At 35.3% G+C, this 16,019-nt stretch overlaps 2 protein-coding genes across 2 annotated transcripts in view; one reads left to right on the plus strand and one right to left on the minus strand.

Annotated features, from left to right (window-relative positions):
- The first annotated feature begins 2,196 nt into the window (after window positions 1-2,196).
- LOC136840662 (uncharacterized) lies at window positions 2,197-7,888 on the plus strand. Its single transcript, XM_067107373.1, has 3 exons — window positions 2,197-2,511; window positions 6,484-6,635; window positions 6,832-7,888. Exons 1-3 carry the CDS (start codon window positions 2,266-2,268, stop codon window positions 7,112-7,114), a joined length of 681 nt encoding a protein of 226 aa, XP_066963474.1. The 5' UTR covers window positions 2,197-2,265; the 3' UTR covers window positions 7,115-7,888.
- Window positions 7,889-12,160: 4,272 nt separating this feature from the next.
- LOC136840661 (acid-sensing ion channel 3-like) overlaps window positions 12,161-16,019 on the minus strand; it is a 30,435-nt gene continuing 26,576 nt past the window's right edge. Inside the window, exon 6 of the mRNA XM_067107372.1 lies at window positions 12,161-15,749. Within this exon, the coding sequence (XP_066963473.1) occupies window positions 15,625-15,749 (125 nt within the window). The 3' untranslated portion in view covers window positions 12,161-15,624. The remainder of the gene's footprint in view (window positions 15,750-16,019) is intronic.

Consider the following 16,019-nt stretch of genomic DNA (forward strand, 5'->3'; position numbering starts at 1 on the left):
AACATGTAAGGATGGGAGCTTTGGAGAGACTGCAATGAAAATGAAATGCAATTTACTACTTGTGTAACAAATAATTTGGTATTTGGAGTTTTTTTTTTTTTTCAAAAGGACAATCATAGCTGACAACAAATGAGGACTGGTTTGATGAGAACATACAACAGTCTGCTGGAAAAGAAGTACTGGAACATGGGGTAACAATATGGAAAGCTTGGATATTAGATGAAACCTAGGACACAATAAATAAAAAACAGACAAAAGCAATAGGTACATGCAAACAGATTTCAGGGGCGGATACAGTACTCAAATCGAGAAGGTGAAGTTAAACAAAAATCAAACAGATAAGAAAGAATATTTGAACAAACAGGATGATGCTGACAAAGCCATGGTTTCAAGGAAGGGAACTGGTGCTATGGTAGATCAGAGAATTATTAAAAGATCTGTGGGTGAAATGAAGAGAAACATAACTCAAAAAGGAGGGATGGGTCAAAAGTAGCATCGGACGAAAGAGAAGACAATGCAGCACAGAACATTTTAGTGAGATCATGAATAAGGGACATTAGATGGTCAATTTGATTAGTATACCAAAAGCTGACAAAGGTCTGAATGTAGATGTAAAGGAAGACAGTTTCTGAAGTGGAATCAATAATAAAGAGACTTAGGGATGAAATGTACGAAGTTATGATGGATTCACTGCAGAGAGGATTATAGATGAAACTGAAATGACACATCACATACTAACTAGAATGTTTTGCAGAATATGGAATGAGGAAACAAAAATGATGATAGGGACCTAGAAGCCATGAGGCACAAAAAAAAAAAAAAAAAAAAAATAACTGTGTAACTAAAGGGACATTTGCAATGAAAATATACAGTATGATCATTCTAACTACAGGGACATTGCATGTAAGGCATTTGCAATGAAAATATACAGTATGCTCCTTCTAGCTACAGAAGCATTGCACGTATCAGCAATTTGAAATGAAAATGTACAGTATGCTTATTCTAACTACTGGGCCATTGACTGAAGTCATTTGCAGTGAAAATATACAGTATGTTCATTCTCAATAGGCTGGAGAAATAAACTGAAAGTTTCGGGATGAACAAGTGGTTTTTAGAAAAGGCAGGAGTTGCATATATAAATCATTCCTGTTAGGTCGTGTTTTGCATCAAAAACCTTACTAATGGCTTTTGTTGATTATGAGAAGGCATCTGACAAGAGTCCACAAACCAGTATTATGGATAGGTGGAATGACAGAATTACTCGGAAGGAAAGTCTATAATAACACTCAGGAGCGTCAGAGTGCATGCAAGATTGGGTGAATGGCAGAATGCGTATAGGGTGTTGACAGACTGCTAATAAGCCTTCTGAGCAGGTGCAGAAGGCAGTTAATCTTGTGGAAGTTTTTCAAGTACCAATGTGGCAGTGAATGTTGTATTATTTTATTTCTACAAAAGTCACTACCAGTCTTATTAAGAAGAAAATTGATACACAATGTGTGACATTCGTATAAATACCATAAAGTAAAAATGATTAATGACTAATTGAGCTTATGGGAAGTATATATATATATATATATACTTTACAAATATATATATATATATATATATATATATATATATATATATATATATATATATATATATATACATACATATTAGTTATGTATTATGAACGAACAACGAAATGTTTGTTAACTTGCATTATTATTAAAATAGTTTAACCAGACCACTGAGCTGACTATCAGCTCTCATAACTTGCAAAACATGGTATATTCATATATAGTAAATTGAAATAGCTAATATTTGCAGCAGCATCTAAAGATGTGTCAGCTTTCGTCACTTTGATGACGTTTCTTGTAAACAGTGGCAAAATGGATAATGTCATGGGGGTTTCATGTTAGCCACAGATAAAGACCATTTATCTTAATAATATCGCACAGAGATGCTTATTAAGAAATTACATATTATAATCTTTCATAATATACATATAAAACTATTTCAAAATCAAATACAAAACTTAAATAAATCTAAAGTTCATTGGCGCTTCGTAATGTGGAAGATGGTCCAATGCTAAATGGGGAAATAGACAATTTCTCTCAAAATTATAGAATAGAGAAACTATCCAAGAAATGAAATATTAAACCTTATATAATATAAAGACGAAATACCTAAAAACCTATGGAAAACTTCAAATAAATAAAGAGTTCATCGAAACCTCGCAAGTGTTCCGTAGCGCCAGGAGACATTGCCGACAGCAAAACAAAAATGACAGACCTCAACAGAGAGCTGAAGGAATATCTGAGCAGGAGCGATGGCAAATCCGAAGCCAAGGAACCGCTCCTTCCGACGACCATCGCCGACATCAAGATACCCAAAATCAGCAACTGGTTCGCTCGAAATGGAACCGCAGGGGCGCAAGATGAGGAGACAGGGTCGACATCGACGTCGACTTCGTCCACATCATCATCCTGGTTTTCCTCTGCCCAGTCCGACCCCTGCTTTCCCAGCCTCGTGAGTACCGGAGTTGCTGTGTTTATGTTATAAATGGCTTTAAAACCATTGAAATTTATTAGAATATATTTCAGTCTGTGTTGTTTAATGGATATCAAAGCTACTGTAATTATGCCATAGCCGAATTAGGTTAATCTAATGTATGTCAGAGATTATATATTTATGGCATATTTAGCTTGAAACCAATTGAATTTATTACAATAAATTCATGGCTAGGTTACGTAACATAAAACAAAGTTACTCTCGTAATAGCATAATTAGTATAAATTCATTTAACATATATCAAAGCTAGCCTACTCTAGCCCAATTATATTATTCAGTTAGCTTATATCTATTAGACATAAGCGAAGCTACTATATTTATGACATATTTAGCATAAAATCGAGGGAGATTTATTAGAATATATGGTAGAACTATAGTACAACTCTGCATGGGGTATTACCTTGGAAATTGACTTTTTCTGAAGTATTTTGATGCTTATCAAGAATTTACTGCAAGTTTTTGTGGGTCGACTGTAATTAACCTCAGAACTGATATGTTTTTGTAAGCTGGCCTTCCTGGTATGCTATCGTGCATGCGCAGTGTTGCAGGGGAACTTTTGGGAAAACACGGAGTTTCCTTCAGTGGGGGCCAGCCTACTATGTTAGGTTAGGTCAGGGTGTGTTAGGTTATTATAGTTCATTTTATAATAGGTTTCCTTAGCCAATCCCTTTTTGAACATATGACCCCTAATGACTTGCGCATCCCCAGAACCATTCCATAACAGCAGCGTCAGTCCGGTCTTTCTCCCAGCGATTTCCCCCACTCAAAGCCCCACATTCCCAAAGGGTCCCCACCCATGTTGGATAGAGATGGCCGACAATAAACAATATCACCTTCTGCATCAGCAACACTTAAAGTATAGGAAAAATCAATTTCCAAGATAATAGTCCATGCGGAGCTGTTCTATAGTTTTACCATATATATTTCTGGTGAGGTTATTTAACATATCAAAACTACTCCAGTTATAGTATATGCCTCATTAGCTTAAAAACCAATGAAAAATTTAGTAGAATATTTCAATCTAGATTATTTAACATTTTCCAGAACTACTCTGGTTATAGTGTAATTAGTTCAAATCTATTAATGTATGTCAAAGCTACTATATTTATGGCTCATTTAGCTTAAAAATGAATTAAATTTATTAGAACAACTCTCAGGCCAGGTTATTTTATGTATATCAAAATTGCTTCATTTATACCCTAGCCTAATTAGCTTAGAAAAGATTTATTATAACCACTTTCAGGTTAGGATTTTTAATATAGGCTAAAGCTACTACTTATATTTATAACCTAATTATCTTAAAAACAAATGAGATTTATTAGAACATCTTTTAGACTATTGTACTTAACGGTGATATTGTATGTAAGGCTGTCTTTTGCATTGTGTCAGCTTTATCTGTCTTTCTGCACTTTTTCTGTCTGCCCCCACATCTTAAAAACTACTGGGGCTAGAGGGCTGCAAATTGATATGCTGATCATCCACCCTCCAATCATCAAACATACCAAACTGCAGCCTTCTAGCCTTAGTAGTTTTTATTTTATGTAAGGTTAAAGTTAGCCATAATCATGCTTCTGGCAACAATATACTGTAGAATAGGCCACACCAGGCCGTGGTTAAAGTTTCATGGGCTGTGGCTCATACAGCCTTGATTATAAGCTGTAGTGGCTGTACAGAAAACTCGATTGCACTGAAGAAACTTTGGCACATTTTTACTTGTTGGAATTGTAGCTTAACCAAGGGTTGTAGGGTTAGGCTAGCATTGGTGTTTACTTATGATGGTAAATATTTATAAAGAGCAATAATTACTAAAAGTTATTTTGGAGTGAATGCAGAGTAAGGGGTTAGGGCTACTGTAGGCATTTCTGAGGGAATATGACGTACCCAGACTTAACTTTATCTAACCTAAGCTCGATTCTGTGCCCTGAAATGTCCATTGGGGTTTCGCTTCCCCCAGGACCCCCATGTAATCTGTGACCCCTTACTTTGCATTCCACCCTGTACAACTTTTAAGCAAGGCTATTTAACATATATCACACCAACCTAGTTACAGTGTACTCTAGTTACAGCATAATTAGCTTAAAAACGAACGAGATGTATTATAACAAACAAATAAGATTTATTATAACCTCTTTCAGGTTTGGGCATTTAACATATATCAAGGCTACCATATTTATTACCTAATTAGCTATAAAATGAGGGGGATTTCTCAATAATTTTTTTAGGCTAGGCTATTTAATGTTGTTATTGTATGTAAGGTTGTCTTGTGCTTACAGTCTTAGCTTAACCTAGGGCTATGGGTTAGGCTAGCATTGGTAGCTTACATATGTTGGTAAATATTTTGGTAACTCGTAAGGAAGAGCTCTGCACCAAGATATTGTTTATTAATGACTGAACAACATGGAAGGTGTAATCGATGTAGTAAAGGTGAGATACTTGAGAAATTTACCAAAATACTGTGAGAAATTAGCCATCTTTTGTTTTGTTTTCATGCAGAAAAGCTCCACAGGACACCATGTTTAGTACCAGCCCCTTTGGGGATAAACTTAAAAACAAACACAAGATGGTAAATTTCTCACATTATTTTGGTAAATTTTTCAAGTTATCTCACCTTTACTGCATCATATACACCCTTTTCATAGTGTTCAGTCATTAATCAACAATATCTCTGTGCAGAGCTCTTCCTTGTAATTACTGTGATAATTACTAAGTCATTTCTGCATTGCCAGTTCTTTTTATCTCATTTTGAAAACTCTGATTCTATTACACATCCGTTGCAAATGAATAGATACTGAATTGTGAGTAGACTGTTAATCGGTGATGAACAAATAGCATTTGGCAAATGTTTGAATAGCCTATGGCACCATAGTTTGTACCAAGTCTAATGAAGTCTTTGTTCTGTTGTGTACCTTCTTGAACATAATAAAATATTTAAGTCTTGCTGATTTTGGTAATTGCTTTTCATTCTAAGAATGGCCCATTTACAGGAAATCATCCCAACCTCCCATTCCTAGACCTAACCTAATATAGTTTACTGCAGTGTCAGCAAATGAAGTAGTAACAAATTACAAATAAATTTATAGCGTAACATTTCTATGATAAACTTAAAATGTTATGGTTACCACTTTTGACACTTGAGGATCGATAGCCAGGATTACTTAAGGCCTGGAACAAAAGAAGAAATAGGGAGATTCTGAAAATGTGCATAAATTTGAGATTAGGAAAAATTAATGTTTCTTTGTTGGATGGTGTAAAGTGACAAACATGAACTCCAAAAAAACAAAGGAATAGCAGATGCATTTTCTCCTGCCATGTGGTTGACAACTTTACTGAAGCTTCTGAAGATATGTGAGAGAACAAATGGCCACTTCGAAAATTTTACAGTTCCTTGATGTATTTAATGATAAATATTTTGCTTGTTAAGAACGTATTCCTCACATTCCATACGGAAAAGATGTCAATGTTATCAGTACATGATCAGTGCCATTATTATGTGGATTTCACGTGACCACTTTGGCTGTCCTGATCTAAAACAGTCTGCACAGGTTATTTTTCTTTTGTCAGCCCAAAATAGAGGAATTATATATCAGTTCTGTTTATAATTGTTTACACTAAAGAATAATGAAGTAAGGAACTTGAATTAGTGCTTGTTAATATTAAGAGTTTAATGAAAAAATTCAAGGGATTCTTATCAGAGTTTAGGGGAAGTTATCAGACTTTTATGTGGCTAATTCACTCTTGAAATAAAGTTGGAGATTTTGCTTTTCAGATTAATAGAAGCCCTTTTCTATATCAGAGACATGTAATCTTTTCTTGGCTAAGTTGGCAGGAAAGAAAAACATTATGTACAGTAACTGCTTGTGTGTTAGTGACCTTTTTAATAAAATGGCAGTATGTTAAACTATTTTTTGATGAAGGTGCTCTTCATTTCAGGGTCGTAAACAGAGAATACTTGGCTTTTTAGCCTGTGTTACAATGGGATTGATCTGCTTTTCCCTAGCAGCCATGTATTTTCCTCTTTTGGTGTTTAAAGCACGCAAATTTTCCTTGCTCTTCACGCTGGGAAGCTTGTTCTCAGTGCTAAGGTAGGTATTTTAAAAATTGTTACTGTTCTATATTTACTTTTTGATAGCCTTTTGCACTGGTGATATACTGCAGTTACCTAATGATTTTGGAAAACCTATTGAAACGTTCCTGAAAATTGATACAAACAAACGTCATATTCGTTGGCTGAATTCCTTGGAAGGGAAAATTGTTCAATACATTTGTTTTTCTTTTCAGTTTCTCCTTCTTATGGGGCCCAGTCAATCACTTGAAGCACCTTTTCTCTGCAGAACGGCTACTTTTTACGTCGGTGTACTTTTCATCCCTTTTCGCAACATTGTATTTTGCTCTAAGCTTACAGTCAACCATTCTTACATCTATTGCTGCCATTATTCAAGTTGTATCTTTGTTATGCTTTGTTTTGAGTAATATACCTGGTGGGCAGACTGGTTTGAAATTCTTCTCGAGCATCTGCTCCTCGTTAGTGAAGACCACAGTTTCCAAAGCGTTGCCAGTTTAGTCTTAGCCGTAAGGGTGTCTGCGATTGTAAAGATGTAAATTTAAAAAAATATTAGTATTTAAGGACCCTGTACCTTCTTCTATACTGAACTTTTGACCTGTGGATAATCATTGTTAAGCAGCATGTAAATATTAGCTCTTTAGTTAAACCTTTGGTATTGATGGTGAGCTGAGCCACCATTGAAACCCAGCACTCAAAAGATATGGTTGAACTTCAGTATTCAAAGGATATGGAGATGTGATATTTATCATGCGTTATTGGTTAGTTCAGGGAATATTTAAGACAATATCTGAAATGTTGAAAACTTGACAATTTAAACCTTCTTAGGATATTTTCTTGCATTAAACATTACTGATGTCCTTCACATATACTGTATATGCAGTAGTGATTCATTTCTTTCACTCTCAGTTTTTCCTTTGAGAAAGGACCAAAGATTTCATATGAGGATTGGACCCGTGCAATGCATGTACAGTACATAAACTTAGGATATTCATGGATTGCAAGAGAACTGATCCTTATGAATACTGGGTTTCAGGTGTAAGACTCTGGCCACAAAAAGAGAACTTTGGATTTTTATTCATCGTAGCATTCTGAAAGTTATTCATACATATTTTGTGGATGGAAATTTTTATAACCGATATTTATTCTTGCTTTAGCTGTTTGTGCTTCTAGGAACTTGATATCGATCCAACTGGTAATATAAAGCGAGGCAGCAAAATATTTGTAAATATTTGTGTATGAACTTCATAAGTGTAATAAATTTCTTCGTACAAATTGTGGAGTGCTATTCCTCTTGAGTGTGTAATGATTGGTTTGTGTAGAAATTTCTGTACAGTATACTGTTCTATTGCTTCCTGATGTGTTCAGTGGAAATTCTCTCAATACAATACACGAAGTATACAAAGCATTTTGTAACAGATAAACAACCAAAGATGGTGATGTTTTCTGGTAATGGTAAGATGCCAGTGACTTTGAATATACAGTATTCAAGGTTTATTTCATTTCCTTAATTACCAAAACAAGTAGCAGAGTACATTGAAGGTAAGTGATCTTTTATGTCAGATATTTTGGCAATCACTCAGAACTAATGTGTTCACTATAAAAAAAAAAAAAATTGTTCCATGTCAACATGTGAATGTGATGTACACTAACTGTTTACAGCTATTCAAGTTGTTCTCACGAAATGAAAAAACTAACAGTATTCAGTCTTGTTCTCAAGTCTCGGACAGAACCTGTGATCCCATGACCTATGTTAATTTGTCCGACACATGTAACTTACCTTTAACTATCACATCTTTAGCATTTTACCTGTCAACACTTCATACCACAGTTTTGTATGATACTGTACTTATAATTTTTTGGTTGTCAGTTCACTTGACTGTACCAGGTACAGGGTAACTGTATTATGAGGTGTGATGTGCTCTCATTTTTGTTGAAACCAAAACTGCATTTTCTGTAAAATTATTATGTATATGGTACTAGATTTTAGTACAATCTTTCCTCTGCATCATTTTTTTATGCCCACCGTTACATTTCACAGCTACAAATGTACAGCCTAGAATGAGTTGTCAGCTGTTAAAAATTTGTGTATAAACGGTTTTGGCTGAAAAAACACACTGCTTTGTAGACCCAGATATCAATCAAGATTTAAATTTTCTGCAATTGTTTCCTCTCAATGTTATATTTTTCCTGGAATTTGTGTGTTTTTAAATGGTAATGAAATCTACCAAATGCATAAATTATAGCATGGTACATGTTTTAACTTCCTTTAGTTGGTTGGTGCAAATATGCAAAGGAAATGGAAAAAAATGGGTTGTATTTATTTACGCAAAAACGTTTATAGAGAATAATTCTTACGGCAAATGTTTGTGTAGTAAAAATAGTAATACTGAGCAAAACTTGAGTTCTGATTATTACTGGTAATATTAATGACATTTACTTTTCCCATATTGTAGAAATATTCACATTTAATAAATAGTAAGTTAGGAACTTGGTTGGCCTAATATGAAATGTAATTTATCTCATAAAATCTAATTAATTTTCCCCTTTTTTGAGAACAAATTCATTGGGCCAGTCCTGTGAGAACCAGAGTCCATAGCTCAAGTGGTTGTAACTACAGTATTTTTATAAATAACTGTCATAAGACCAAAAGAAACCCACAAGATTCCTGTGTATAACTTGTTTACTTGTAAATATTTACATATTAAAGTAATATGTAAATATTTACAAGTAAACAAGTTGTACACAGGAATCTTGTGGGTTTCTCTTTACATCTTCAGAAGAAAACTGAAAGAAGTTTTTGCTTGATTTGTCATAAGATCATCATCATCATTGTTATTCAAATACATGAAACAGTATTTCCCCACAAGAGGACGTCAACTTTCTGTGTGTCCTGTTGTCTGATATTCTTATCTGATAACTGAACAGGCTCCTGAAGTGATTATTGAAAGGAAGGTGTTAGGACTCCTTGTTCAAATGTGTTTCCAAAGGTAAATTGCTGTCTCTCTATTGCATGTCATCGAGTCATACTGGGCTTTTGTAAAACAATGCTCTACATGGGTCTGTTAGCCCAGTAAGGAAAACTTGGTTGACATATGGGTTTGTAATACCATATATATCTGTAATTTGGATAAAGGCTTCACATACATTTGTTTTAGATGGATTGAGGGTCATGTTTGTTGTCATAAGGTTGTATAATAGTCAAGGATCATTCTAGAGTCATTCCATTGTGAGTGTCTGGTTGTTTGTTATAAAATGAAGATAAGATATTTATGACTCCTTTTGGCAACTAACTGACATTGTATTTCTACAGCTATGTCTTGAAGGTACTAAAAGTGGAATGTCACTTGACAGTGAGTCAGCAGTGTTTGTGAACTACATAGCTGTGAGGATTATGTCAGTACTGTACACAGTTACTATTTTCCGTGCACTTGCTTGGCAATATCGACTTCTTAGATGTTAGCTATTAAGTAGCAGGATATTTGATTGGTACTGAATGTTAATATTAAAATGAGTTTTAATTTTATATTTTTTTATAAAATAGCACTATGTACTTTATCATGAGTTTTAGCTTAGCTGACATTTCTAGTTACTGTAAATGATTTTTTTTTTTTTTTTGTAGTATAGCTATGGGCCCAGCTATGTTCCTGTGTATCAGTTCCTTTCCATCAGTTCCCTTTGCATTTCCCCAGTTGGTTGTTCTTCAACTTCTTGCTCAATTTTCTCTACGTCTTTCAAAAATAGAGCCATTGGTCTTCCCTCTACGAGAGTCTAAAAACTGTATTTGGTGGTCATCCTAAACTGCCCAATAGTAACGATGCACTAGAGTCATATTCAGTCCAGTACATTTTCACTGCATGATCCAGTACAGTACAATTTGACTGTACTATTCTTTCTGTGCCTGCAAAATGCAGTACTTGAACATGTGTCGAGTGAACAAAAGTGCCCTAGGTGCTAGTTTTAATTTCAAAGTTATTTATGTAAACATTTAATACTGTGTGATTTTGTATTGTTCATCTAAATTTACTTCCCACAGTGATCTGAACCTTTATATTTGTTTGTTTTTATAATGTTGAAATCTTGAACTTCTTTTGGCTTTTATTATTCCTTAATGAGGGCTAGATGCAAGTTTATCTGCGGATGTTACATGAATTTCTGTGATATTCCTTCAAGTAACAGATATTACCACTGAGCTCCTTAATTGGCTTCATTACTTTACTAAATCCATTTCATGTACTGATAAGTTTCCCAATTTTTATTTCCTCAGTATTCTGCCCTTTCACAGGATGCATATACTGTATGATGTAATTGTGTGACTTTCTAATCTTGGCTTTTTGGTAATACAGAAACTTTAGTCTGCACACATTTCTTGGTTAAGTGTTGCATTAAGATTGCAATTATGGTAGATCATTTCAGTTACTGAATTGGGCTACAAGGTGTTCATCTTAGAATATGACTGATACCCTCTAAATTTTTGTGGTATCCATTGAAATTCATTGTCATATTATAATTAAGAATAACCTACAGTATTATAAAAGTAAACTATTGTAATGTGATATGCATATAGGTACTTGTCAGCTGCCTGAAAGCGTACATACAATACTAATGTGTCTCGTGATTCCTAACAGAAATAAGACAAGGTATGGAGTAAGAAGTGTTTCATTGAGAACATTGCAATTCCAAGTCCCGCCCCCTCTCCCCCATATTCCTAGCATTGCTTCAGGTTTGGACCTATGCTTAAGAAATGTTGTAGTAAAGAGATATCTACAGTTTGTGGGTATGATCATACAACAACCCTGACCTGCATTTTTTGAAATGGACATCAAGCAAGTTATGAAGAATCTTTGCACATATATAAAATATAGAATTAAAACTACTGATAACAAGAACTGACATTGCAGCAAAAGAAGGTAAACTTGAACTATGAGGGGTACTTGAACCTATGAACAATTTCTCTTGCTAAGCAGGCCTCAAAATACCAGGTTTCCCAAAACTCCCATATTTAAAACAAAACACAAACACATTCCAGGAAAACAAATGGCACAATAGCACCAAAACAGTATGATGCCTTGTCAAATATGGAGGAACAAAAAGAAAATAGCTAAACCAAAATTGAAGACCTTGTCTAAAACACACTGAAAACCTTGAAATGAACTAGCCATGACAAAGAAAAAACTGCTTACTGAGAGAAGAAATGACCACATCTCCAGTTATTGGAATGGAATATAAAATTCCAGCCAAAAGCAGTGCTGGGACCTGTAAGGGCATTCAGTATTGAAAGGAAAATTGAGATTACAAGGGCTTTAAAAGTGTAACAGGAGGAAAACCTCACAGCTGCATTGCGAAAAAATTATTTGGAGAGGGTTGCGGAAAGTAAGATGGAAGAAAATAAGAATGGAGGTACAGTAAGAGGGATGAAAGGGCTGCAGCAAGGGGCCAAAGGGACGCTGCGAAGAGCCTCAAGTAATGCAAGTTATTCAAAACGTCACCAAATAGCCCATATAGAAAACTACATTAGCCAAGGCTTTGAATGTAAACAAATAACTACTGTACAACAATATTTATTTATGACATTCAAAAGGAATCTGACATCATATGAAGACACTCAAATTCTCCAGACATTTTATAATAATATTCGTGGACACTTGCTAATATTTGTAAAAAAAAAAAAAATTCCCAATTAATGACAATTTCAAGCATACCTATAGATTCTTATTTACTCAAAAGCTTACAAACTAGAATATGGAGTTCCTTAAGGAAGTGTTCTTGGTAGCACACTAATTATAATGGCAAATATATGGCATCGCAAAAAAGTTAACTACTTGGGCTGAAAATAATGTATATGTGGATGACCTTGTTAAGTTTTACACAATCAAATCTGTAACATACCCAATTAATCGTGAATCTGGCCATAACTACTCAATTAATTGTGAATTTGGCCATAACTAAAGTTGATTCAAGGGCTTCAACAATTGGATTTAAAACGGAAGCTATTACATTCTATATATACACATACTTGTTAGTTTCCCAACCTTATAATGAGCAGGGGAAAGATAACTGATCACTTGCAACCACCAATACAATCTCGCCTAGGATGCTAAGGTTGATACGGCCATGCGCCAAAGTAAAATTCTAATGGTGAACTATAACTCCAGGAAAAAATCAGGGAACCCTGTAGGATGGTAAGCAGTAATCATTTTTGCAATTAGACCATAAATAGTAATAATCTATATATGGCCCTAAAATCCTATTATTAAAAGGATGGCAAAGTAGGATCTTTCAGCCAAAGTGTTAACTTGCCTGTACCTGAAGGATAAAGACGTTTCAGTTATTCTCCCATTAATCCCAGCCTTCTGTCGAGTTATGCACCTTAGGTAAGATACTAAACTCTCCAAGAGGAGCAAGGGGTTGCAAGTGGTACGATGACAGTAATCTATAGCTTTCAATGATTGCAATAAAGTTATTCCTAAGCATAGCTAATTTGTGAGCTCTTACCCTGACGGGAGGATGTCCTCGGCAAATGACCAGTACACCTGTTTGTCTAACAAAGCTCTTGGACACCTTGTGCCACCCATACTGATAAAATTAAAATATACATGTAATACATTGACACTTTGGCCTAAGATGTCAAGTCCTATGCAGTTAGTACCACAGAGCTCACAGTGGAAACAAAAATAGCTTGTCTGGATCATCTACGAATTCCCTACAGAAAGGGATAGATAAGCCCTCAAATCTCTCGCCAGGGACAGATGGGTCCTTGGTTTGCACAGCCAACTCAGAGATAAGTAAACAGAGACACCCCTAACCCTCTGCATAAAGGATATGGTCTGACAGACTGACATGTAACTAGCTCACTTACTGCACCGTAAATAAACTTAATAGAAAAACACTCTTGAATGTGACAACTTTATCCAAAGATGACCAAAACTGCCTAGTACAAGACTGCCAAGGATAGAAACTGCAGTCCTGTGAGAAAAGCATCTCCCACAGAAGTTGCTGAATAGTCTTCATCTACAAAGGTGCAGTGATTTCACAAACCAGTTGTAACAGAACTGCCAGACATGTGGAAGGTACTGATGATGTATGGGTTAGAAAGTATAATGTGCTGTGTGTATTTATGATGACAAGATGTATGTGCTAGAATATCTGGGCTGGAGAGCGGCTGGTTTAGTATAAAAGTGGATCTAAGACTAAGGTATTCAATTTTTCCATGTTTAATATTTTCATGGATGGCATACTGAGAGTATAATGTGAAATAAAAAGTTGCAGGTGCAAAATGTGGGGTATGGAAAGGGGTTGTGAACTGAATGTTCATGTGGAGAGATTACTGTTCGCAGATGATGTACGTACTGCCACTTAGTGATAGTGAAGGCAAGTTGCTTAGGCTGGTTAAGAGTTTGATAGTGTTTTTCCAGAGTAAAAGAAGCTGAAAATGAATGTCTGAATAAGTCTGGCTTATGGGGAATGATGAATGTTACTATGGGTACTGGAAGAATGGAAGTGATAAAGTCATGGGTATTTGAGAACAAAAGTAATAACTGATGGTAGGATGGGCAAAGCGGTGTACCACAGAATTGTTTAAGCAAGAAAGGGAGCACTCTCTGCAAAATTGGAATTGGCTTACAAAATTTTGGCCAAAGGCCAAGTGCTGGGACCCTTGAGGTCATTCAACACTGAAAATAATGTTGAAGCAGTTGTTAGGAGAGGGTGGAAAGGTAGGATGGAGGAAAGAGAATACGAACAGAGGTTCAATAAAAAGGAATGAAAGGTGCTGCAGCAATGGCTGAAGGGATGGTGCAAAAAACCTTACATAATGCCTACAGTTCACTGCGTAAGGTGGACTGATGGCACTAACCCCCTGACAAGGACTACCTCTATGAAAGTTGGGATGTATCTAAGAATTACTGAAGTTGGGGATGGTGAAAGCAAATAGAACAAAAAATGTGGAAACTATTCAAATGAGTTATCTGCATACATTATGTGGAGTACGACCTGCAATGGTAAGAATGTGAGAATAACAAGAAATGGTAAAAAGGTGTCCACATGTCATATTTCTTTAATACAGATAAACATACCAAATAAATTAGATAAAGCAATTCTAATTACAAACAAATTAATAGTGCATTACACTCAGAAATAAGTATTGACAAGGGAAGATTTTATAAAACCTATAACTACAGATGCACAAGCATTTTATTATAGCTTGGAACAGAATTTATTAATGGTGTCTAATTTCAAGTCAATATAAACTGGAAGAGTGACAGAATTTTTACAGTACCACTGAGTGAAATATGGTCATCTTAATTTAGAAAACAAGTGACACGGAAATCAGACGAGCTTAATATTGTCGTGGTAGCGAATATCTTTTAGTTATTGCTGGCTTTTTCATCATAAATTCCCAAATAAAACATACACATGGGCACACACATAGTAATTCAAACTTTGCTTGATAACTTTTTCACTTTTGACATGACAGCTATTCCAGTATGGTATCATAGTCACATTTAAATATCCTACAATAGCGTTAATATAATAAAACCACTGTGAAATCTGATTAAGCCAACCCCTGAAAAATGAGCTATGAAAAAAAATGTTTCACTTAAGGTGGCACCAAAACCTGGGATGGCCAACAGACTAAAATTAGGCAGATAAATGTAGGCGTGAGAGGATGAAACTGTTCATGTAATGGATGGTGTAAATTAGCGACTCTCACAAGTTGACAAATGCCTTATGAATTATCTGTTACCACAAATGACTCTACGTGAATCTGAGAATCTACAGTACAATCACAAACTACATTTCGGGTACTTTTACGACAAAGATATTGTTATACTCACAGCAGCTACCTGTACTAACTTCGATGATTAGGTAATTGTCATCCATCTCTGACTCTTGAGCAACACATTACAATACATAATAATATGCAGTACACAGCCAGAAAGAGCGCCAGGTTAAAAAAAAGTTAAGTATACCTTAGTTTTACCAGACCACTGACACAGGAGTATGTAACACTAAGAGATAACATTAACCTTCGTTTTCTTGCTACAGCAAGACTGAGAACAATAAGCGATGACACATTCAAGGATCTCTATGAAGGTTAGTACGCTTGCACCGAGCAGCAGACCGAGGGAGCCACCTGGTGGGAGAAAATTGGTAATGTGATTAAAAGTGAGGGACAATAATGACACTATGATCACTGACATTGCAAAGGAGTTCAGCCTCAACTTTACACAGACTAATGGTTGCTTGATTGTTTGACTATTGAAGATATGGGAACTAACATCAAACAAACTAATGTATAATGGAATAGAGAAAATAAGGAAAAAATAATGGAAAGGGAGAGGGAAATGAGTAGAACCTTACTCAGGAGGAAGCAATAAACCATTTTGCATGTGTTCATACTGAA

The sequence above is a fragment of the Macrobrachium rosenbergii genome, chromosome 8, assembly GCF_040412425.1.
Source record: "Macrobrachium rosenbergii isolate ZJJX-2024 chromosome 8, ASM4041242v1, whole genome shotgun sequence".
Taxonomy (NCBI): domain Eukaryota; kingdom Metazoa; phylum Arthropoda; class Malacostraca; order Decapoda; family Palaemonidae; genus Macrobrachium; species Macrobrachium rosenbergii.